Source organism: Phyllostomus discolor, chromosome 2 (assembly GCF_004126475.2).
Source record: "Phyllostomus discolor isolate MPI-MPIP mPhyDis1 chromosome 2, mPhyDis1.pri.v3, whole genome shotgun sequence".
In the NCBI taxonomy this organism is placed as follows: domain Eukaryota; kingdom Metazoa; phylum Chordata; class Mammalia; order Chiroptera; family Phyllostomidae; genus Phyllostomus; species Phyllostomus discolor.
Window position 1 is genome coordinate 179,610,888 of NC_040904.2, and position 24,975 is coordinate 179,635,862.

Here is a 24,975-nt window from a genome sequence, read left to right on the forward strand (position 1 = left end):
AGTAAGCATATGCTGACAAACACAGCTAAAATTGTCTACATGAGGTAGACAATTTGCCCAGCAGTTTGAGAACACTGCATCGTCTGCCTAGTCTGTTTCCACTTTACAATGCAGTTAAGGGAGATAGTTTTTGTAGGGTTTTTTAAAAAGATTTTATTTATTTATTTTAGAGAGGGGAGGGGAAGGAGAAAGAGAGGGAGAGAAACATCAATGTGTGATTGCCTCTTGAGCTCCCCCAGCTGGGGACCTGGCCCGGAACCCAGGCATGTGACCTGACTGGGAATTGAACCAGCGGCCCTTTGGTTCACAGGTTGGTGCTCAGTCCACTGAGCCACACCATCAGGGCAGGAGGAATTTTAATATATTAAACAAAACTCCAAACTGGTAATTATTATAAAATATAGTTTAATTTCACTTTTTTTCATTATTTACCACAAAATTTAAAAAATACCAATATACAGAAGTGTGAGTAAACTGGTAAAAAGCTAAAAATTGTATTAAAGACAAACCTAAGCTCTAACAATGAGCAGTGACACACACACCATACACTCTCAAATGAGTCCAGAAAGCGTGTTCCAGGTCAGACAGGTTTTCTCTCTGAGGTCAGCTTTTTACTAGAGCCACGTCTGGGAAGCTCCCCAAACCAAAGTTCTCATGTTATGTGGGAAGGATCTTCTCTTAACAAGCATTTTTCATAAAATAACTCACACCAGAAAGGCAGAAGGTGTATTGTAGACACAAAGGGCATAAGTGCCTCTCCTAGGCCCCATGGAACTTGGGAAAAAGTCACCTAATGAAAGAAAACAAAGCACTAAAGAAATGGACAAGTGACATCTAGTGGCCACTTGGCAGTTTTTGTTTATGGCTTCTGAGTATTCCAGATGTCAGCCTTGCTCTGCCTGCAATACCCTGCATGGCCAGCCTGCTTCTCCAATTCCAGAGCCCAACAATGGCCCGCTTGAGGGGGTCGATGCCTCGCGAGAGCGGGCTCTGAAACTGGACACCACTCAACATGGTCCGACAACTAGGCTATTTCATTCCCCTGTGCCCCTGACTCGACAGAGACTCCTCAAGGAACATGACTCCTAAATACAGCCTTTCCCCATGAAACACTGTAATTAAATACTGGAACTCCATTCTGTACTTTCCTGTTTTTTTTTTTTTCTTAATGGATTTCCAAATTTAGTTACTTCCATAGGGGATCAACATATAACTCATGTTTCATTTGATGTCAAGCTATCATCCTATAATATATGATCAAATTTTCAAGTTCACCAGTTTTTTAAGTTTTAAATATGATATATGGAAATGGGTTATTTGTACAAAATCAAGAATAAATACACAACTGCTCTTTAGACCACAGCATTTGGAGGTACATGTCATATTCATGGAATACGACCTTCGGTCTGCTCCAGTAGCAGTCACTTCCTAGGAGGCTCTGGAGCAGAGATGACCAGCAGAAATACAATGTGCGCTGCATCTGCAGTTTTAAATTTCCTAGCAGCCACATTAGAGAAGTCCAAAGCAAAAACTTAATGTTTTGTTTTATTCAGCATATCCGATATTATTTGAACATGGAATCAATAAAAGTGCTAATATAGTTTATTCCTTTTCTATATGGTGTTTGAAAGATGGTATGAAATTTATATTGACAGCACTTCTCATTTGAATTGGCTGCATTTAAAGTGCCCAGTGGCTGCAGGCAGCCAGTGGCCATCGCACTGGACAGCACGGCCCTACAGCCTGACCCCGAAGCTCCAGCCCTATGGATCAGAGTCACAGAATCAGAACTAGAAGTAAACTCAGAGACTGAACCTTCTGTTGCAAATGTGGAAACTGAGGCCCACAGGGCCTTGAGTGACTTGCTTGTCATCACACAGCTCAGTTTAGGCTGAGTGGGCTCTTCTGATTCCAGGCACTCCCCCCACCCCACTACGTGACTGTGGGTAATTCTCTGGGTGACAAAAAAAGAAAAGAACACTAGAGTATTCTTTTTATGATGCTTTCATTCAATGTGTAGATATTTTTAACCAAGATGTGAGAAGTTAATAGGTAGGAGAAAAAATAGTATTGAGTAAGCCATAAAAATACCTGCCGCTCCTAACAGCAATCAGATGCAAACAGAACACATTTTGAAGAACACACTAAACCTGAGAGAGCTACAGCATCATACAGTGTGTGGGGCGGATTCTGGGTCCAGGGCAGGAATATCTACAAAACATTATGAGTGGGTTACTGAAGGATCAGAGCACTGAACTGACTGTCAACTGGTCTGTGGAATCGCCCCTCTGGCGAAGAGAGAAAACGGCTACTGTGCAAGGCGGCGGCAGCTGGCCTCTAGAAACTCTGCCTCTCGGATCCTTGCGTCACGAAGGTTTGTCCCTTCTGCTTTCAAGGCCATCTAGGCACAATGACCTACCATGGGACCACTGGCTTAGGTCAACTCTGCAGGCCAAGCATCCCCGAAAGTGGTTCACACCCTGAAAGTGTCAAGCTTGTAGGCAGGCCCCTCTACTGCACTTAGAGAACAGATGTGATTGTTCATGCTTCCCTAGGCTCTACCATCATGCTTAGGCTGCGGCATGCCAGCCTCCCCACATCCTGCAGGTTTCTTTGGCTTGTCCTAAACCTGGATGTCTCACGTTGTCCCGTGTCGAAACCAGGAGTGGTGCCAGCCCTCTGACATTGCTGGAACACCATGTTGACTTCAGAGGACAATGTGCCAATGCACCCTTGCCCACAGAGCTCCTGCAAACGTCACACTAGATGGGAACTTCTGCTTTGGTTATTACCTGTTGGCTTGTTTGCCATTAACACACCTGATGAAAGTGCAATCTATTACTTACAACCTAAAGAAATACACAAGATCAAAAATGTTTCGCTGTGGTGAGAGGCTCTGAGGACAATCAGCTGGAAAGATATAGAACCTTCTAGAGGAAGAACTAGATTTTAACCCCACATCTGAGCCTCAGGGTTCCCCCACCAGTTCCCCAGCCTACCTTACTTTCATTTGTGGGGCACAAAAGAGAATATATGGGAATGTACTTGGTAAACTAGAAAGAGCTATTAACATAAGGTGTTATGGAAATGTGATCTTCAAAATGGTAGCCATACATATGGTGCTGTAAATGCTCTTAATTCCTGCACTCAATTTGAGACACCTCTGGATTAATTACTGGTTAAATGCTCTCCAAATTTTTTAATTGTAGCTATATATATATATATATATATATATATGTATGTATTTCCCATATATTATATATATATATATATATATATATATATATATAACAGCCTTTGGTTATAGGCAATAGTAACTGTAATTGCCCAATGATTTATAAATATAAGGCCATAATATAAATATAAGGCCATGTCTAGTTCTTGAGCCAGTTGGTTAATTATTTAACCAGTGAGACCACTGCTTTCCCAAATGTGTAAAGAGAAACTGGTTTAGACACATTGAACACTAAAAAATATGAATTTAATTGTGTCTTTACACAAAACATTTAATCTGCTTGGGTCTGTTTCTTCCTCTAAGATAATTGGTTACTATGTACCATTTCGGCATCAAAAGCCTGTTCTATCTGTAAGGAGTCTTGGGTGGTTATATTAAGAGTAAATCTTACATACGCAGCAGTTAATCACTAACATCCAGGACCCCAAATCTTTCCTTTTCTGTAAGCAAACTTGGAAGCCTCTCAACTTTTCTGAGTTTTAAACAGAAATCATCTCATTTAAAATCCATCTCAGAGTGCTCAGCTGGGCATAAGCATCCTGGCTCTGTGCTTGCCCAAGTCTGCAAAGACCGAACACAGTATTTCCTGTGACCACGACTATAAATGTCACTGTCACTTTAAGGAAACACACAAGAAGTGGAAATGTTTCAAATTACACAAATCTATTGTGAGTCAATTCTAAATGTATCTTAGGCACAAGGAAAATGCCAACATATTAAATTCCCCAAACTCAAAAAATTGCATCAAAAAATAAAACAAGATACATGGAATGCTGTTGGTCAGAAAGACTTTAGTGAAAATAGCAACTAGCAGGTTTAAAGCCAGTTCACTGAATGAAGGGGTCTGTCGGCAACTCTGAGCAGTTCTGTTTGAAGGAAAATGTCACATTTCCACAGGCCCCTGTGAGAGTAGGTGCAAGTCTATAAAAATTGGTGGACCCTTAATAATAATAAAGGATAAAAACAGTATCAATATAGTACAGAAGAATATACAGGGTTTTGTTTTTGTTTTTTGTTTTGTAAAGGAAATGCTGCAAAATTGTTCTCATTTTTGGAGTTAAAAATCAAATGCTAAATTGTCCATCGGATGTCACTGAAGTCCTCGGGGTCCCCCAGACCCCCCTCTGCTTCTAAGTAATTCATGAAGGCAGCTATGGCTGTGTCATCGTTGTCACAGAAGGCATCAAAATCCAGCTGGGCACCATCACCTACAGAATTAGAATACAGGCCCATATAAGTACATTGGAAGGTTCAAAATGATTATCCTCAGAAAGGCAAAGCATGGCTAGAATACCATACGATGCATTTTTGTGGGCAAACTATGTATCTTAAAATGCAAAAGCCAGATAAATTTGTAATAGTCTGCTGTCAGATAAATTGCACTTAACTCACTTGATACACATAAATGAGCTAGTCTGAGTTTTCTAATAGCAAAGAACAGCCTGAGAAGGTCCAGACTCCCAGACAGTTGGAAAACAGAGGCTGGGGTTTGGTGTGTGGGGTGTGTGTGTGGGGGGTGGGGGTGTAGAGCCTGGAGGGAGAAATTTAACTGCAATCTGTTTTGTAAACAAACAAACTATTTGTTTAACTCAAAAATGAGAAGGTTGTGACAAAGGTTTCTAAAACCTTACTATTCTTATCAAAGGGAAGTAACCAGATTTTTACTGAAAAAGGGGATCCAAGGTGGGACTATGGAAATGAGATTTTAGTTAGAGATAAAGAAGTTCTAGAAATTAAGGGTTAAAAATATAGCTACAGATGAACCAAAGTTTTCTAGATATCTTTCAAAGCACAATAGAACTTGAGGTGATAAATAAGTGGTTTTGTGTACAGTTAATACCCAGATTCCTTCAAGTTCTTTGATTCTTTTTTTTTTACATAAATTTCAGTAAATAAATGTTAGTTACAGGGGGTATAAAACTGTCATTTCAATTTACTTGATGTGAACTTTGTATAAACGTAGTTAAAATGAATGATTACATCTTAAACTTTTTATCATTGGTACCCTTTAAAAATTCTTGGATTCCTGAGAATGGACACTGTTTCCTAGACAGAAATACCTTAGTTCGATTTAAATTGTACGTACGAGCAATATTCATAACTGATTCAGCTGATAACTGAACTTTCAGTGACAGGCCCATTAAGTAACGCAAGTGTATGATTATTGTGTTTAGGATTTTGAATGGGAGTCTTAGTTTTAAACTTGTTTGCTTCTCTAGAAATCTCCTATGCCTGAACACGCAGGGATTAAGAAGGAGTTTTTGGGAAAACGAAGTGGTGGGCAGTAGCCAATAAAAACTTACCTAGGAGGGGTTCCTGGCTGTGGGGAGCAACAACACTGTGGTTTTGCCTTGTAGCTTCCAGCTTCCCTATTTCAGGAGGACTTAGTGGAATCAACTCCTTACTTGACACCTGAAAGGACAACAATAAGTAGTAAGTCAATAAGGAGTAAGTCTCCTACATGAATGAAATACTTCTTAGCAGTCACCAGACCCTGGTGACTGGGCTGTCCCTCCCAGCACCAACATGGCCAGCTCGCATGTACTGCGTGCTCTGCTTGAGCATTCCACATGTGTTATCTCATTTTGTCTTAACACTGTTTTGAGGCCCTGGCTGGGGTAGCTCAGTGGATTGAGCACAGGCCTGTGAACCAAAGAGTCACTGGTTCGATTCCCAGTCAGGGCACATGCCTGGGTTGCGGGCCAGGTCCCCAGCTGGGGGAGCTCAAGAGGCAACCACACATTGATGCTTCTCTCCCTCTCTTTCTCATTCCCTTCCCCTCTCTCTAAAAATAAATAAAATCTTAAAAAAAAAAAAGCTGTGAGCTAGCTGTATTACATGTCAGGAACCTGAGGTCTCAAGAGGCTAATATCTTGCCCAAAGTGTTAAAGCTGTAATTTTAACCTATCTTCCTGACTTCAAGCCCACACTCTTCATAACCATGGCTGACTGTGCATACTATGAGGAAAAGTTTTAGGTGATGAAGGGAAAGTTCCTGACCATAATGCTCTGAGTCAATTACTTCAGTTTTTAAAAAAGATGGCAAAACTACATTCCATATGAAACTACAGTGGGAAATACGGCTTTGGAGTGGAGAATGATTAAACCAAAGGCTTTTCCCCAAAAGTTATCATATTGTTACACAGTTACAAGACAAACAATCTAATATTCATTCAATGTAGTGCATCCAAATAGGAAGTCGTTTATCCTAAGTTGAGGTGCTTTATATATAGAATGTCTATATAACAAACACTACTTGGAAATTTTTGTTACAATAACTTAACCGATTTTTCTAACATAAAGCCTGGCACAAAATGGGTATCCAACAAACATTTGCTAAATGTGTGAGTAAAATTTAAATATACTAGCCCAAAAAACAAAATATTTTATGTCAAAATACATTTGCAAGTTCGCTTTTGTGCCTGGCCATATTTAATTTCTCTTTTCTATTATATTCTTATACCACTTTGTTTATAGACCTGTTTTAGAGCTTTTTGCTGTCTAGGCTACATTAGAATTATATTGTAAGCCCTGGCTGGCGTAGCTCAGTGGATAGAGCATGGGCTGTGAACCAAAGTGTCGCAGGTTCGATTCCCAGCCAGGGTACATGCCTGGGTTGCAGGCCATAACCCCAGCAACTGCACATTGATGTTTCTCTCTCTCTCTCTCTATCTTCCTCCCTTCCCTCTCTAAAAATAAATAAATAAAATCTTTAAAAAAATTATATTGTATGTGAATCTTCTAGATGTCACTACATTTAGTCACTGTTGTATAGGTACCAATGCAGTTCAAATAACCAATAGTTGTCCAATTGAATTGAATAGTGTGTGATACTTGTCTTGTAGCTTACATTCAACTTTTTTACTGGCCATCAATGCAGTGCACATTCAACCCACTGACCTGGAATAACAACAGTAATAACTGCTCCCCTTCAGGGAGCACATGCTGTGCATCAGGCACTATTTAGCTTTTGTCTGTTTTCACAGTGAGTCGCTACATTCATACACCATTCCAAGAGATTGGTGTTTATGCCTCTATGATTAATTATTCCTGCTTTACAGATGAGGAAACCAAGGCACTGAGAGTTGAAATAGCAAGGCCGGGGTTAAGCACTAGTAAGTGTCTGAGCCTCATCTTGGACCCGGGTAGGGTGGTTCCAGCACCTTCGCTCTTAACCACCATTCTCCACGGCCTGTTAAAGACCACAGACAGCCAGAAAACAGTTCATTTATTTGCTTATAGGATGGCTTCTTTTCTCAGGGGAAATGATCAACAAGGAGCAAATTTTATTGTTCATTTACTTCATGAATATCATCACTTACAATCGTACTTACATTCCTGCAGTTGACAGTGTGAATATCGTTCATTAAATCTGTTGGGCTGGAACAACTGCGGGATGAAGAAAACTGTAACCTTTAAACAGTGACACATAAGACAGTTTCTCTACTTATATTGTTAGAAGGAAACATTCTCTGAATACATCCTGATCCGGTAAAAATGCAGTGGAGTATAACATGAGACTGAGTATCAGGGCAGTTTTCACAATAGGCCAGCTCATTAGGTGCAGACTTACTCTGACTACGGAGAGTGGAAAAGCACTCGGGAGGACACAGAAAGGTGAAACTCTGAGGTGTGAGTAAACTGTGCTACTTATCTTCATATAGTGCCTGGTGACGTATTACAATAATATATAACACACTTAGTTTAAAACAAGCATTCACATCAAGAATTGGTTCCTTACAAGATAACAAATAGCAGAACTGAAGGTAAAGAAAGATTTCCTAACATTCTGCAAACTTTAAGTAGAAAATGTCATATTTTAACTGTGATAGGTTATCCTCAGGGACAAAAATCAATGAGACACATAATGACAAACATACCCTTCAATCACTAATTGCTTCATAAGACTTAAACATGTAAAACTGACAATATCACATAATATGTTATTAAATGCTCAATTATGTGAAACGTATAATGGCATAAACATAACCTTGTCTTCGTGTATTCTCGAGATCACAGTTGGCAATAGAGGGAGAAATTAATACAGAAATGGAATGAATTAGGTCAGAAAACAGAAGAACAGATCAGCAGCCTGCCTGGGGGATTTTTCACAGGAAAGTCAATGTAAATATAAATGTGAAATCGGCTATTTAAGCTCTCCACTACTCGACTTCACCTTAAACTCCCCACTGCTCTCAGCAACCCGACTCCTCTCTCAGTCCAGTCTCCCGAGTGTTCTCTGCTTTCTCCCGCCCACCTCCATGCCCTGGCAGAAGTGCTCCCACATACACATGCCTTTTCCGCTGCGTCCTGGCCGTTTGACGGTACCCAGCTGTCAATGTTTGGCTCACTTTCCACTCCTCTTAAAATTCTCTTCCAGCATATATGTTCAAATGGTTTTCGACAAGGTACCAAGAAAGGGCAGTTTTTTCAATAAATGGTGCTGGGAAAACTGGATATTCACTTTCAGAAGAGGGAAGTTTGGCTATTACTACATACAAAAATTAACTCAAAATGGATCAAAGAGCTAAATGTAAGACTCAAAAAATTATAAAATTCTCAGCAGAAAACATGGAGAAAAGGCTTCATGACATTGTATTTGGCAAAGATTTCATGGGTATGATACCAAAAGTGCATGTAACAAAAGAAGAGATACAGTCAAATTTACCGAAATTGAAACCTTCTGTGCATCAAAGGGCACTATCACCAAATTGTATAGATAAGGGGTTAATTTCTAGAATAAAGAACTCCTACAACTAAACAATAACAAGAAAAAAAACAATGAAAAATGGGCAAAGGACCTAAGTAAGTAGATGTTTCTCCAAAAAAGATATACAAATGGCCAGTAAGTACATGAAAAGATTCACAACATCACTAATCATTATGGCAATCAAACCAAAACCACAATGAAATGCCACTTCAAACCCATTCGGATGATTGTTATAAAAACACACACACACACAGAAAATAACAATGGTGAGAAACTGCAACCCTTATGCACTGTTGGTGGAGAACGTGAAGTGGTGATATGGGAAACATAGTAGCAGGCCTTAAAAAAAATTACATAGAATTACCATATAATCTAGCAATTCCGCTTCTGGGTACATACCCAAAAGAACTGAAAGCGGGGACCAGAACGTACATTCGTATACCTACGATCACAGCTTCATTATTCACAACAGCCTCAAGGCAGAAGCAACCCAGGTATCCATCGAGACATCACAAATGTCTTATAGTGATTTTTTCACATTAAACTATTTTTAATTTAAAAACTTAAAAATTCAAACTGTACAAAAAGAAAATAAAAGGCAAAAATTTCTTCTCTTTTCTACATCTCCAATCCCTCAATCCCTAGTCCCAAACATGAAGAGTCTGAACAAAATACCTGCATTTATATTATATCATGCAGGTATTGTATAAGTTCCTTCTCTGCAATTCCAAAATCCAAAAACACCTTGAAAACTGAAATATTCTCTATATTTCATTTAACAGCAAAATCTGAATCGATCTGAACTCAATAAAACCTAACTAGTATGAGGCTTACTTATTTTTTTTATCCCACTCTGTCCTACTCACTATAAGTATTTACAAAACCTCACTCCAAAAATATATTTTTCAGCTTTGTTATGGAAAGTGTCCTTCAAACAGACATAAAAGTAGATAATATAGTGAAACCTCATAACACCCACCAAACAGCTTCAATAGTTATTCTTTCCTGATCTTGTTTAAGGCACATACCCCAAACTCTCACCTCCCCTCTCCCCCCAGACATTTTACCATTTCATCTGTGAATGCTTCATCAGGGAAATGATGATTTAATTGCTTGTAGAGTGCTGCCCCTGGTGTTCTCTGGGGGTATTACACATAACTCTCTAAAAACCTGAATTCCAAAATACTCTTTCTAAAATCTAGAGAAATTCTGAGTTCAAAACCTATCTCGTTTCAAGAGTTTCACATGGGCAATTATAGGCCTGCATACACACACACTCACCTCCCCACACACCTTTCTTTTTTGCTTACACAAGTGGTTTATATACATACTATTCTTTTGTTCTGTTCCTGTCCTTCCTTTTTATTTATTTTATTTTATTTTAATCATTGTTCAAATACAGTTTTCTCCCTTTTACTCCCAATCCACCACCCCTCCCAACCCTCCCCACTTCCCTCCCATTACCACCCTCCCCCTAGTTTTTGTCCATGTGTCCTTTAAGTTTGTTCCCGTGAACCCTTCCCAATGTCCCCTGAAATTCCCTCTTCTCTCCCCTCTGGTCACTGTCAGCCTGTCCTCTATTTCAGTGTCTTTGGTTATATTTTGCTTGTTTCTTTGTTTTGTTGTTTAGGTTCCTGTTAAAGGTGAGGTCATATGGTATTTGTCTTTCACTGCCTGGCTTGTTTCACTTAGCATAATGTTTTCCAGCTCCATCCAGGCTGTTGTGAGGAGTAGGAGCTCCTTCTTTCTTTCTGCTGCATAGAATTCCATTGTGTAAATGTACCATAGTTTTTTCATGCATTCATTTACTGATGGGCATCTTGGTTGCTTCCAGCATCTAGCTATTGTAAATTGTGCTGCTATACTGTTCCTGTCCTTTCTATTAACTTTAAACATCTTTCCATATTAGCATAAATAAAGCTACCTAATTTTTAACAGCGGCAGAGTACTCCATTGTATGAATATGCCATAACGAGTTACGGCTGTGATAAATATTTAAATATTAAAAGCACTACTATAAGAAAAAAGCACTACTATAAAAAAAATACATCAGTAAATAGTCTCATTCACAGATCTTCACATGTCTGTATAAGACTCTGCTCCTGGGGAGTATGGGGTTGCATAAACTTAACATTTTTGATATAGTCAGATTGTTTCTATAGCAGCTGGACTAATTTATATTCCAACAAACAATTTAAGAGTGACTGTTTTCTCAAATTCTCACCAATATTGATTATCAATCTTTCAAATCTCTGACAACCTGTAAATGAAAATAGGTATCTCATTTAGTTTGCATGTATGTTTTTAACTGTGAGTGCCATTGCACAATTCTTAGTTTCTTGGCCATTCGTATTTTTTTCTGTTCTTGCCCATGGTCCAGCTTTATTATTAAACTATTTTTTAAAATTGGCTAATAACTTCATTGTTTATACTACATACAGCTTAATACAGATTAAGATGATAAAGTTTTATAAAGTTTATTATATATAGTTTAATAACTTTATTCCTTATACTATGAAACTTCACATATTAAGATAATTAGTCCATTTTATCACATGAAATACATTTTTCTGAAGTTTATAACTTATCTTTCAACTTTCTTATAATGGTTATAGTTGTGCTTAAATTTTGAGTTTTTATATAATTTATCAATTTTTTTCTTAATGAATTCTGGATGTTACATGATGACTCTTTTTTAATATATACATTTTTAATTGTTTACTGATTTTTAGAGAGATGAAGGGAGGGAGAGACAGAGAGGCAGACAGGCACATCCATTTGTTGTTCCATTGACTGATACATTCATTGGATGCTTCTTCTTGCATGTGCCCTGACTGGGGATTGAACCTGCAAACTTGGTATATCAGGACGATGCTCTAACCTAGCAGTCCCCAGTCTTTTTAGCGCCAGGGACTGGTTTTGTGGAAGACAATCTTCCCATTGACTGGGCGGGGATGGGTTCGGGATGATACAAGCACATTACATTCAAGCTCACCTCCTGCTGTGCGGCCCTCCCTAACAGGCCTTGGTCAGAAGCCCAGAGGTTGGGGACCCTGCTCTAACCCGCTGAGCTAACTGGCTAGGCCGTGTGGTGATTCGTGTGTGACTTTCCAAACTAAGATTATAAAAATCTGTACCTGTGTTCTTGAAGTAGTTTTATGGGTTTATTTTGAATTCTTTGATTTATTTGGAATTTATTTTAGTATAAAGAATAAAGATGGGGTCTCAATTTATTTTTTTCCAAATGGTTTTAGAGATACTAGAATGCTCTTAACAATTTAATCCATTTTACCCTTACTGACTTAAAATGCCACTTTTACCACATAATAAATTTCCACATATGTTTGAGTCTTTTTCTGAAATCTATTCTTTTTTTATTAATCTGTTTGTTCATTGTACCAAAATGTTTTAGTGACTGTAGCTTTATAATATAATCTGAGAGTTTTATTCTCAATCTAATTTTGTTTTTTAGAATTTTCCTGAATATCCTTTAATGGTTATGATCATTTGTTGGATTCTAAAACAAAAATGCACGATGGTATTTTGACTGGATTCACATTGAATTCATAGGTTACTTCAAGGAACACTGACATCCTCATAATCCTCACTGAGACTTCCCATTAAAAAACAACTTCTATCTGGAAAGTTATTCAAGTCATCTTTGACTACCTTTGTAACATTTTAAAGTTTTTTTCATACAGTTCTAGATACCCCTTATAAACTCTATATTTAAATACCTTTTTATCTGTTTTGTTTCTACCATAAAGGGGATCTTCTCTTCCATCATATTTTTGAAGTGGTTACTGTTTGCATATAGGAAATGTACTGATTTTTGAATATTGGTTTTTAAAGTATAATAATTTTACTTGTAATATTAGCAAAAATAAAACACTACCTTTGTAAGTCCAGAACTTCATTTGCAATATCTGTTCCGATACTGCCAGCACCAAGCACCGTTCCAGTACACATTCCAGGCACACTTATACAGGACCTTCTGGAGGATTCTAAGCAACAAAAGGAAAAAGTCAACTGAGGACTTTAAAAAGTATGTAACTGTGGTTGATATATTTCTTTCAAATATTTCTATCTTTAAAAGAAATAGGCTAGCTATATCTTAAAATGTTAGAAACACTAATGCTTCTTTTACAAACATAATTCATGATGGTTTAAGATGTTTATTCCAGAGTGTATATGAATCAAATGTGTAGAAAGTCACTGAGGGTATGACCATGACCCGTAACCCTTGAATACAGACAGCTCCCTCCCATTTAAATATCAACACTAAGGCCAGAGCAATACTACTTTATTTTACATATTTCCTAATATTTTTATTTATGCAAGTGATATATCAGGTAAGTCCTCTGGTGAAAAACTGACACAGACAAGCAAAAACTCCCCCTTAGTGCCTTTCATTAATGTGTCCAACAGACACTTTATTGAGTACCACAAAGTACAAAACTATGCTAGCCGCTGGGGACAGTGGATGGAGAAAACACCGTTCTTGCTCTTAAGGAACTTAGTCTGCGGTGAGCCAGCTGAGTGCACAACTAATTGCAACACAATGTCAAATTATAACAGAAGTGTGACCAGTTCTTTGGGTAACTCACACACAAGTCTTTTCAATTTCACCTTGAAAATGTTACTTCTCCAAGACAGAAAAAGATGGTAGCAATAATAATAGTCTTGGTAATAAGTTTCCATCATCTAAAACTAAGCTTACCTTCAAATGACTGAGCACTGCAAGGAAGTGATGGGGCCGCTTCTCCAGTCTCACTGTGTCCCCTAGAATTTAGAAACACCAGGAGTGACTTCTTTTTTAAAAAAGAAGGAAATTGTTGAAGTAACTATATTAAGCTCTGTATATTTCATTTATTTCTTGACCCATTTGTTTTATATACATATATTATTAATGTCACCATGAGAGATCAAGGTATTAATGAACTAAGTACCAAATGCTCTGTTACCCTATAAGTATATGTTGTCATAGTTACAAACTCTTAGTTCATATACTAATGATAAGAAAGCAAGGGTTATTGGAACGGGTAACCAGATACTGCTGGAAGTACTAAGTTTGGGGGCATTTTGAAAAAGCCAAATATTGTAGATAAGGAAATAGGTTTGAGGTAACATTGTAGCAATTTCAAAAAATTTAAAAGACTAATATTGGGTCGGCTAAAGTGTTCATTTAGTCTTTTCCGTATGATGGCTCTAGTAGCACTTACTGGTCTTTAACTTCATTCAAAACAATTTTGTTAGATTGTATTGTGACAGCTGTCATATCTGCATACATTTTAAAAAAACTTCTCAAAATTGGTGAATTTTTGTTTAGCCATTTTAATATTGAAGATGGAAGAAGATAAGCCGTGGCTGGTGTAACTCAGTGGATTGAGCGTGGACTGGGAACCAAAGTGTCCCAGGTTCGATTCCCAGCCAGGGTACATGCCTGGGTTGCAGGCCATAACCCCCAGCAACCATACATTGATGTTTCCCTCTCTCTCTCTCTCTCCTTCCCTTCCCTCTCTAAAAATAAATAAATAAAATCCTTAACAAAAAAGATGGAAGAAGATAAGCAGTATTTTTTTATATATTATGCTTCATTATTTTAAGAAAGATAAAAATGCTACTGAAGTGCAAAAACAGATTTGTGCAGTGTGTGGAGAAGGTGCTGTGACTAACCGAATGTGTCAAAGTGGTTTGCCAAGTTTCTTGGTACTCTTGACATTTTGGCCAAATAACTCTTTGCTGTGGGGCTGTCATATGCATTGGAAGATGTTTAGCAGCACCTGTGGCCTCTACCCACTAGATGCCAACAGCAGGTAATAGCCAACATACTCAAAATATCCAAAGCAATAAAGTTATTGGTGGAAATGAAAAACGTGTCTTTTCTTTTACAGAAAAGACTAAACGGACTTTTGGCCAACCCAATATTTATAACAGAGCTATGCTAGCATGTTGAACATATGAGGAAGAGTTGGCTCTTCCTTCAGGCTGACAGCCACAGACCAGGACTTGGCAAGCAGTGCTTGGGCTGGACTCTGCTCATCCCTCAGCCAAGTTCTCCTGCACATCACACATGGTACCCAAGGCTTTGGAAATGTGCATGCAAAACTGATGTGGAAGACAAAACAATGTCTTACAATGACATACAGTTTAAAGCCACATCCACATCACTCACTGATGGGACAAGACAAAGCCTAGGAAGGAAATGCTTGAATAAAACCTTCACTATCACATTATATACTAAGCAAATGGAATAGATTTTAAAAGGGCAAACGTTTAGCTTAATTCTGAGAACTAATGCAAATAGACATTAGTCTAGTGTATTGAATGAATTGCTCAATACATATCTCAAGTTGCAATGTAAAGACAGAGGACCAGACAGTGTAATCATGGTTTAGCAAGATGAGAAGAGGGAAGCAGAGATATTTAGTTGAAATTGATAGAAGGTCTTACCACACAAGGAATTACTTACAAAACTAAAGTGTTGACAGACACAATGTATTCCAGTTCTTTGGTCCAAGGATTTGTGAAACTAAACCATTGGCTTCTTAAAGTTACAAAAGAGCCATCTTTCACTCTGAATTTGTATGAATCTGTAAATATTTTCTCTTTACTCTGTAGAACTTAACAAAAAAAAAATAATCAGTGTAATGGTCTACCACTAGATAAACCAAACTTATGAGGTTTAATTCAAGTTTTGGACTTGAATTAAAACAAGAAATGAGAATTGGAGTGGAAGCTGTAGTTCAAAAGTACCGAAACCTTGCCCCACTCGATGCATACCTGCTTTGTGCTTGTCAGTCAAATTACTATGGTCGTCTTGATGAAAATATTCATAGCACGAAGTTCCCAACAGTTCCTGAGGCAGATATCCTAAAATTGCTGTTGCCCTGGTTATAAAATTAAAAATAAACTTCAGAAATGGTGAACAAACTCCCTTCGAGAATACTTCAGGCCCATCCATACGTGGTCAGGTAGTAGGGAAGTGGACTAAGGGATGGGTGACCCAGGTGCCTCCCTGGGCTCCCTTTGGCTGCCCCAGACCCGGCTGGAGCTGCGGATCAGAACGGACACCCACCCAATCCAGAGCATGCTTGTTCTACCATCCGCCAATAAAACTGTGGCCAGAGACCATGCCCAGTTTCTGCACCACTGGCTAAGAAATATTCCAAGTTGACATTTTGGCTTGAATGAATTTGCTGATATATCCATAATGTTATTTCACATAGATTTTATTTCCTGTTCTAAAGCCTTAAAAAGCCTAGGTCCAGCAGCACTAAGCCACATTTTAATAGCCTTAAACATCCCATTGCGCTCTGACCATTAAGGCGTGTAACTGTTACCTTTGGTCCACATAGAGAAATTTTCCGTTCACTGCAAAACGCGTTATAAATTCAGTTGGTTTCACTTTAATCTCCCCACGGCTCTGTGGGACTATATGTGGATGTAATCTCCCAACGGCAACAAGGCAGGTGAAATTACTGTCTTTCTTATTGTCCCTTTCTTCTTCCATTCCAACGATACTCGGGGGCCAGCTTCTCAAGTACCCAGTGCAGTGGATAGTACAGAATTTTCTGTGATCTATTTCAAAAATTTTTTTAAAAGAGCATTTGTCAATGTCATCTCCATAAAACTAGAAATAGAGATAAAATAGCATTTAAATCATTATGAATAAATTCCTAAATTTCTTATATTGACATTTATAATAGTTATATAATAACTGTGCTAGGAAATATTCTCTCAGTCTGCAAAAATATGAAAGGGGAATAGTATTCCATTGAAAAAAATCATCAATTGTGCTTAACAACTTTATTCTTAATGTGTTATTTTTTCCAGGAACTAAACTATATTAAAAAATAAGCAGATTGCTTCAATTTAGTTTTAAATAAGTCTATAACTATTACTAAGTAAATTTTTAAAAATACAGTAATTGATATGTTAGAAAAGTCAAACTTCATGCTCTCTTGGTTTTAGACCCAGGTACTGTTTTCAGCTCATTAAAACTTTGATACATTATATTCAAAAGTTTAAAGGATAATTATTCATACATTTTTAAATTCCTTTTTTCTTTTTTCTCATTACCATCAACCTTAAATTTCTTATGTTAGTACTTATAATGGTTAAAATAGATTATAAAACAATTTTAGAGAACATTTGGAGGAATTTATAATAAAAGGTATAAAAATACATTTGACTCAAATTTCCTTTTCTGGAAAAAAATTCTAAGCCATTAACTCATAGGAAAAAGGTTGTTGAACAGGTCCAACCAGTAAAATAAAAAGTTGAAAAAAATCCATATGCTCAAATATCAGGAAATGCTTAAGAAAACAGTAAAATGCAACACAAGCATAGAAGATAGGCAGTATACAGCTTATGACGATCCAAAAAAAAAGTGACTTAAAGGTTAAATAGGAGAAAAAAAAGGGCTGGTAAAAAATACTTAAACAGTTTGTGAAAACACTTAGAAAAGACCAGAATAGTCACTGTTTTAAATTGGCACTATTTGGTAATACTGCTATTACAACAATTCTTTTAAAAACATTTTGTAAATACATGATATGGACTGTCTTATAAAATAGCAACTAATAGTAGTAGCAAAGATTTATAGAACACTTTCTGTGCTGTGCTCTGTTTTAAGTGCCTTAACTGTATAATTCACTTAATCTTCTTAATAGTCCTGTGGGGTGTTCTGACATTATGCTCACTAGGGTAGGAAGCTGCAGTTAACCCCAGGGTCACAGCAGGGAGGGGTGGGGCCGAGGTTCACTTCCAGACAGGCTGGCTCCAGGGCTCCCTTTCTGGGCCACAAATGCCCTGCTATTTGATGACAGTGAGTGCTCTGTCACAGAAGGTATTCAAACAGGAATTGCCTGGATAATGGAGGGGACAGTGTACAAACAACTATTCCAGTTACAGGGAACAGCCACTGCAAATCAAGAGTCAAGAGACAGCCATTGGATGTGGCTGAAGCATAGTCCGCAATGAGGACATGGAGAACAAAGGAGGTAACAGAATCTGACCTCCGTAAGCCATGCACAGGGCTTTGTATTCAATGTCTAACCCGCAGCGCCCCCTCCACGATCCACAGATTCCTTAAATCACAAGTCATTATCCTTCCAACCCCAAACCATGTGTACCACTTATTCCCTATTCTGTTTAATGTCACCATAAGCAGCGCGGGTAAGCAGAGCTGTCTCCAAGGACTAGAGACAGGAGGTCAGACAGAGAGTCACCGATGTCAGACTTTGGAAACCAGACAGCATGCCCTTGAAGTGGTACATGCTGAGAGGCTATGTCACGTGGCACTACAGCATCTGCCACACTCGCACCGGAAACCGATGGATTCTGGGTGCATTACTGAGTTGCTGATTATCTTACCAAGATAAACTTAGGAAATACCTGAGACGTTTGTAAGCAGCCGTCCATCCTTCATCAGCCTTTGATTTCACAAGTTGAGATACAGGAGTAATTTTATCCCTATCTTAGAGGCTTTTTAAAAGTCTGAATCTATGGCATTACTGTTAGAATCAGGGTAGAAATAATGTTTTTAATGTCGATCTTGCCTATTTTTTTAAAAAAAAAAACACCTTATTATGGAAAATCTCAAACATATACAAAATCAGAGAGAGTAGTACAATTGACCCTAGAACAACCCGGAAGCAGGGAGTTGGGGACGCTAATCCCCCAGCAGTCAAAAGTTGGTGTGTAGGCTGACAGTGACCAGTGGGGAGAGGTGAGGGAATTTCAGGGGAAAGGGGGAAAGGTTTGCAGGAACAAGTATAAAGGACACATGGACAAAAACAAGGAGGGGGTGGAAACGGGAGGGAGATGGGGAGGGCTGGGCGGGTGGGCTGGGATGGGAGTAAAAGGCAGAAAACTGTACTTAAACAATTAAAATGAAAAAAAACAGTGTGTGACTTCTGATGCCCCCCAAACTGTACTAATAGCCTATTGTTGACCAGAAGCCTTACCAATGACAAGTCAATTAACACATATTTTGTACATTATATGTATTATGTGTCACATTTTTGCAATAAAGCTAGAGAAAAATGTTAAGAAAATGATAAGAGGAAATATATTTACAGTATTTACTGGGGAAAAAAATCCACACATCCATGTAGTTCAAACCCATGTTGTTGTAAGTGACTCATGGCTAATTTTGGAAAAAGCCTTTCCATAAATCTCAAATTCAGCTTCGATTGGTGTTGAAAGGACTGCTTTCTACACTCTTCTTTTATATGTAAATGTAAATAAGGCAAAACAAAACTATGGAGACACAAGATTAGTGTTTGCAGGGGTGGTGGTGGGGAGCGAATAAGCAAAGCATAGAATTTTTATGAAGATAAATGAAGATAATTTGCACAATGTTGGAGCTATGTCATTATATATTGGTATTTGCCCAAACCCACAAAATGTATAGCACCAAGAGTGAACCTGAAGGTAAACACACTAGGGACTCTGGGTGTCAATGTAGGTTCATTCCATCCTTGGTAAAAAAAATATACTATTCTGGTGGAAGACGTTGACAATGGGGAGGCTTTACATGCGTGGGGGTCAAGAATTTGTAAACCCGACCAGAGGGGAGAGAAGAGGGAATTTCGGGGGGGAATGGGTAGGGTTTACAGGAACAAATTTGGAGGACACATGGACAAAAACTAGGGGTGGGGGGTAATGGGGGGGAAGAGGGTTGGGTGGGTGGGCTGGAATGGGAGTAAGTGGGAGAAAACTACTTGAACAATGATTAAAATAAAATTAAAAAAAAAAAGAATTTGTAAACCCGAAACTGCTTTAAAAATAGTCTTAAAAATAAAAATTTTCATGTAACATGCCATGGTTAAAAAGGAAGAAAAACACCTATATTACATTTCATCATTAATAGAGAGTGGTCTTAAAACAGTCAATTGCATTGGCTTATAACTACTGGGAAGAACAGCTTAATACCAACTACATTGTAATGCAAAATACAATGATCTCACTGACAGGCATTCCCCTTGGCTAAAAGTGCCACGCAAAATGATCTCGTGCATGGCAGTCCTCCATGTGGCATCTCAGCATTCCATTCTGCAGCGACCTTATTCCGGCCCCGGCTCTGTCTACGTGTCTGTCTGCGGGCAGTTCCCAAAACCAGGCTCTGCACGGAAAGGCCTTACTGATTGTTAACACACGCTCTCACCATTCCTTAGGCCGAGTCGGCCTCGCGCCTTTGGCACACAGCTCTGGAGTGTCCCGTGAATGCGTGGGTCAAGTGCTTTGAGCAGATTAAAAAGTCCCTTTTTGAGAAAACATTGGACTCTCAGTGCAGGCATGTATGTAGCCCAGCTTGCTGTGGTAGCGAACCTCTGTGTGTGGGCAGGAATACTGCCCCCCAAGAGAAGCCACCCCACTGGTGCGTGCCCACTGCAGAAATCACCCACAGGGGGTCTCTTTCATCAGTAACCTTTGGCATCTAGGAAGCTGCTTAAGTACGTGGCGTGGCATAGTGGAAAGAACAGATATTTATGCTAGGTTCTGATTCTGTGACTTTCTGTGGGACTTCAGACAAATTCCATAATCTTTTTAGGCTTCAGTTCCTTCATCTGCAAGGTGGGGGTGGTTTGCATAGTGTTATGAAGGTTAAATTAAGACTGATGCAAAGTGCTTGATATATGGATTTTACATAATTACTAATTTTCTTCTTTCTTATTTTCCTTTTTTTTTTCTGAGTCACGAATAATGGCTTTCATTTGTGGAGTGCTTACAAGGGGCCAGACACTGCATCGGCCACACGTAACCCTAACCGTACTCCCATGTATTATACCCACTTTATCACTCTGCTGGGACCGCCAGTAACAGCATACCACTGACTGTTAAATTGGGTGACTTAACCAACAGGAATTTAATTTTCTTATAGTTCTGGAGGCAAGAGGTCCAAGTTCAAGGTGTTCGCAGTTGGGTTCCTCCTGAAGCCTTTCTCTTTGACTTGTACACAGGAGACTTCTCACTGGGCCCTCACGTGTCTGTTCTCTGTGCCTGTGCATCCCAGGGGTCTCACCCTCTTCTTCTGAGACACCAGCCACACTGGATTAGGTCCCCACTTATGACCTCATGCAACCTTAATTACCTCTGTAAAGGCCCCACCCCCAGGTATCCTCACATTGGGAACAAGGGCCTCAACATGTGAATTTTGGGGCAACAACTGAGTCCAGAACCCCAAGTTTCCATGTGTTGAAAGGAGCTTGCCTGAGCTGCACAGTTGTTAAGCAGGAGACCTGCCGTTAAAACCCTATGAAGTCAGAGCCCTGGCCCTTTCTACTGTCCCAGCACCTGCCTGGGACACTTGCATGGCTGTCCAGAGGCAGAGCTCGGTGAGGACCTGGAACACTTAAAAATGCCAGTTCCTTTGGTTCATCACCAAATTCAACTATAAGTCAGTCTTAATTGACCATTTGCCAGATAGTCTTAAAATATCTACATTTTCCCAGTGAGATTATCAGTATTTATTTCAAAGGAAGAAAATTTTCCCTGCCTCTCCTATAAGTCTCTGAAACTTATAATAATAAGAAAATGCTTTTAGAAACCACATGGACAAACCAAAGTTTGATTATTACATTCTTCAAGAATGATGTTTAGATTTTTTTAACCTATGACTATATACATGTGTTTCTGCTTAAGATTTAATATTTACAAGACTGCTTCCAAATACTGTAACAGAGCCATGCAGTTGCCTAAAGCACATGTCACTTTTCTTTGTGTATCTTTGCACAGGGTTAGAAGACCACCCATAGAAAGTATTCTACTTCCAAGATTATCCTCGGTGACTGACTGGGGCTCCCACAGTTAAGAAAAATCCTCCAGGATGCATGTATGCAGTCCTGTGCTGTCCTGGAAGTTAACAAAAATGGAAATGAAAAACCTAAGACGACAGAGAGAAGGAGCCCAGACAAGGTAGGGTCCTACCACCAGTCTGTGACTTGTAGCGCCACATTTCAAGCCCAGCTGTAAAGTGCCCATTTAATAAACACACATTTGATTTCAGTAAGGCCCAGATGCCTTTGGGTCCCTCTCCAGAGCCTCTCCAGATTTACCTCTGAGAATTATGGTAGAGAAAATGATCCCAGCTGTTTGCTGCCTTAGCCATGAGTCCCGTAACAAAGTACCACTTTGGTACTTTGTTGACTGGGGGACTTAACCAACAGGTATTTATTTCTTCACAGTTGTGGAGGCTGGCATTCCGGGATCAGGAAGGCAGCGTAGCCAAGTTCTGGCAATGGCTCTTGTCCTGGTTGGAGGCAGCTGCCATCCAGCTCTGTGCTCCCAGGCAGCAAGCTCTCTGTGTCCCGTCCTCCTCGGGCACTGATCCCGCCAGGGGGGCCCCACTCCCATGGCTTTGCCTAAACCTGTCTTCCAAAGACCCCATCTCTCATTTCTCAAGCAATGGCCTTCCAATATTATTTATTTTGCATGCTATGAAAAATGTTAAGACTTTACATGTATAAATTACACATATCTACTTTTGTACTGTCTATGCTAAAACTAAAATTAAAAATATGAAAGCATAAAAAATGTTTTAAGATCAAATTTTATTAAAATTTGAAAAGCTTAATTAAACCTAAAAAGTTATAATACACATTTAATAAGGCAATAAAGTTATTCTTAAAAAATTTTTATTACAGCTGTCATACAATATTGTATTAGTTTCAGGCATACAACATAGTGATCCCCATAATAAGTCCAGCCACTGTCTGTCACTGTATAAAGTCACTACAATATCATTGGCTGTGTTCCCTGTTCTGTACATCACACCTCCGTGGCTTACTGTATAAGGGGAGTGTGTGCCTCTTACTTCCCCTCACCTCTTAAACCTACCTCCTCCCATCTCACAACCACCAGTTTGTTCTCTGCGTCTATAAGTTTGTTTCTGGGTTTTTTTTTTTATGTTCCACATGTAAGGGAAATCATGCTGTTTGTCTCTCTCTGTCTGACTTACTTCACTTTGGCATAATACCCTCTAGTCCCACCCATGTTGATACAAATGACAAGATTTCATTGTTTTACTGCTGATTGTACCATCATCTTCATCCAATGGCCCACTGACAGACACCTGGGTTGCTTCCATACCTTGGCTATTACAATAGCGCCGCAATGAAAACAAGGGTACATATATCTTTTTGACCTAGTACTATCATTTTCTTTGGATAAATACCTAGGAGTGGAAATGCTGGGTTGTACAGTTCTATTTTTAATTTTTGGAGGAAATGCCATACTGTTTATTCCTTACTGGCTGCACCAATTTACAACAGTTCACAAGGGCTCCCCTTGCTCCACATCTTCACCAACACATGCTGTTCATTGATTTATTGATGACAGCCATTCTGACAGGTGTGAGGTGATACCTCATTGTGGTTTTGATTTGCATTTCCCTGATGATTGGTGATAATGAACACCTTTTCACATGCCTATTGGCCATCTCTATGTCTTCTTTGAAGAAATATCTGTTCAGGTCCTCTACCCATTTCTTAGTTGATTATTTGTTTGTTTTTGGTTATTGACTTGTAAAAGTCCTTTATATATTATGATATTAACTCCTTATCAGATACATATTGCAAATATCATCTATCAGTTGTTTCCCATTTAGGTTGCCTTCATTTTGTTGATGGTATGCTTGCTTTATTATTTTTAAAACCATGGTTAATATATTGTGAAACAGTGATCTGTAGGTCTGGTTCTAAGCTTACTTCTTATTCTGTTTTCTTTTTCTTCATAGCACTTATCACCATCAACAAGGATTTTGTTTTGTTCACTATGCCGGCCCCAGTATATAGACTAGTGTTTGGCCCACAATGTGTACTTAATACTTATTTTTAAAAATTAATTATTTTTGAATACGGTACCATATAATGGTGTGTTCTTCCACATCCCTCCCCTACTCCATGTTCAATGACCTCACATAGGTAGCTTGAAATCAGCCAACATGTGACTCTTCACACCACAGGAATTGACAAAGCTATAAATCAGGGCTTGATTTGTTATTTGTTTTTTTCCTTATTCTTTAGAACTATGTAAGTGATAGACAAAATGTTAATATTGGAATAAATTTAAAAGTATGTTGTGTCTGTTATTGTTATATAACAAATAGCACAGAAATACTGAATAAATAATCTTCCAGTATTAAGAAAAATGATCACCATTTTCAGCAAAGTCACTCATCTCAACTGGAAAATGAGTGAGGGTTCCAACAACATGTCTTCATGGTTTCACTTTCATCTTGTTACTGTAAAGGAAAACATCCGCCAACGTTCTTATCAGGACTGAGAGAGCCGGCGGTGGAACAGTGACCAGCACACCGCTGCCCCAGCCCACGTGAGCCTGCTAATCCAGTCTCAGCTGTCTCCCCTCCTACCACTGTCTGCAGTACCAGGGGCCAGTCACACCGGTCTTTGCTGAGTCCCTCAGAATGCCCAGCTTCCTGCCTCGGGTCTTTAACACTTGTCTTTCTGTCCCGCGAGAGAATGTTCTCTGAGTGTTCTACAGTGACTATTTCTTCCCAGTCCCTGTTCTCCTTATCCCATTGTATTGGCTTCATTGTACTTTCTACTGCCTAGAATATTTAGTAATTTACTTGCTGAATGGCTGCATCCTAACCCTGTAACTGGAGGTTCACTAGAGCAGTGACCTGTCCGCCTATTTCCAGCGCACCCATTGCATTCGGTCTGGTGCCCGGCCCATGGCAGGGACTCAGCAACTGCTGGCTGACCAAAGTCTATTTAATTAGAGACTACCGTGTCAGATAGTGATCTCAGCCTTATCACTACCACTGTTCCTTCGGTGTGATAGGGGACTCAAGACTTGGAAAATTTTAGCTTAAGGTAAATAGCCATAAATCTAGCAGGTAATGTGTATGTTAAGCTTTTGTTTCAGAAACTACAGATAAGGCCCATCCTGGCGTCTGGGAAAAGCAGCCGACCTCCTGGGGCACTGGCTAGAGATTACTGCCTGGAGACATCTGTACCAGGAAGAAGCAGGCAACTACCCCTCCCCCTTTGAGATAGCT

The 24,975-nt window shown here is 39.1% G+C and overlaps 1 protein-coding gene across 2 annotated transcripts in view; it reads right to left on the bottom strand.

The window, feature by feature from the left end:
- Positions 1–3,459: 3,459 nt before the first annotated feature.
- Positions 3,460–24,975, bottom strand: part of ARNTL2 (aryl hydrocarbon receptor nuclear translocator like 2) — a 57,911-nt gene continuing 36,395 nt past the window's right edge. For both annotated transcript variants that reach the window (XM_036019229.1, XM_028532738.2), the window contains exons 8-15: positions 16,289–16,526; positions 15,729–15,835; positions 15,418–15,568; positions 13,666–13,727; positions 12,841–12,949; positions 7,570–7,648; positions 5,539–5,647; positions 3,460–4,443 (exon numbers count right to left, since the gene is read on the bottom strand). In XM_036019229.1, the coding sequence (XP_035875122.1) occupies positions 4,307–4,443; positions 5,539–5,647; positions 7,570–7,648; positions 12,841–12,949; positions 13,666–13,727; positions 15,418–15,568; positions 15,729–15,835; positions 16,289–16,526 (992 nt within the window). In that variant the 3' untranslated portion in view covers positions 3,460–4,306. The remainder of the gene's footprint in view (positions 4,444–5,538; positions 5,648–7,569; positions 7,649–12,840; positions 12,950–13,665; positions 13,728–15,417; positions 15,569–15,728; positions 15,836–16,288; positions 16,527–24,975) is intronic.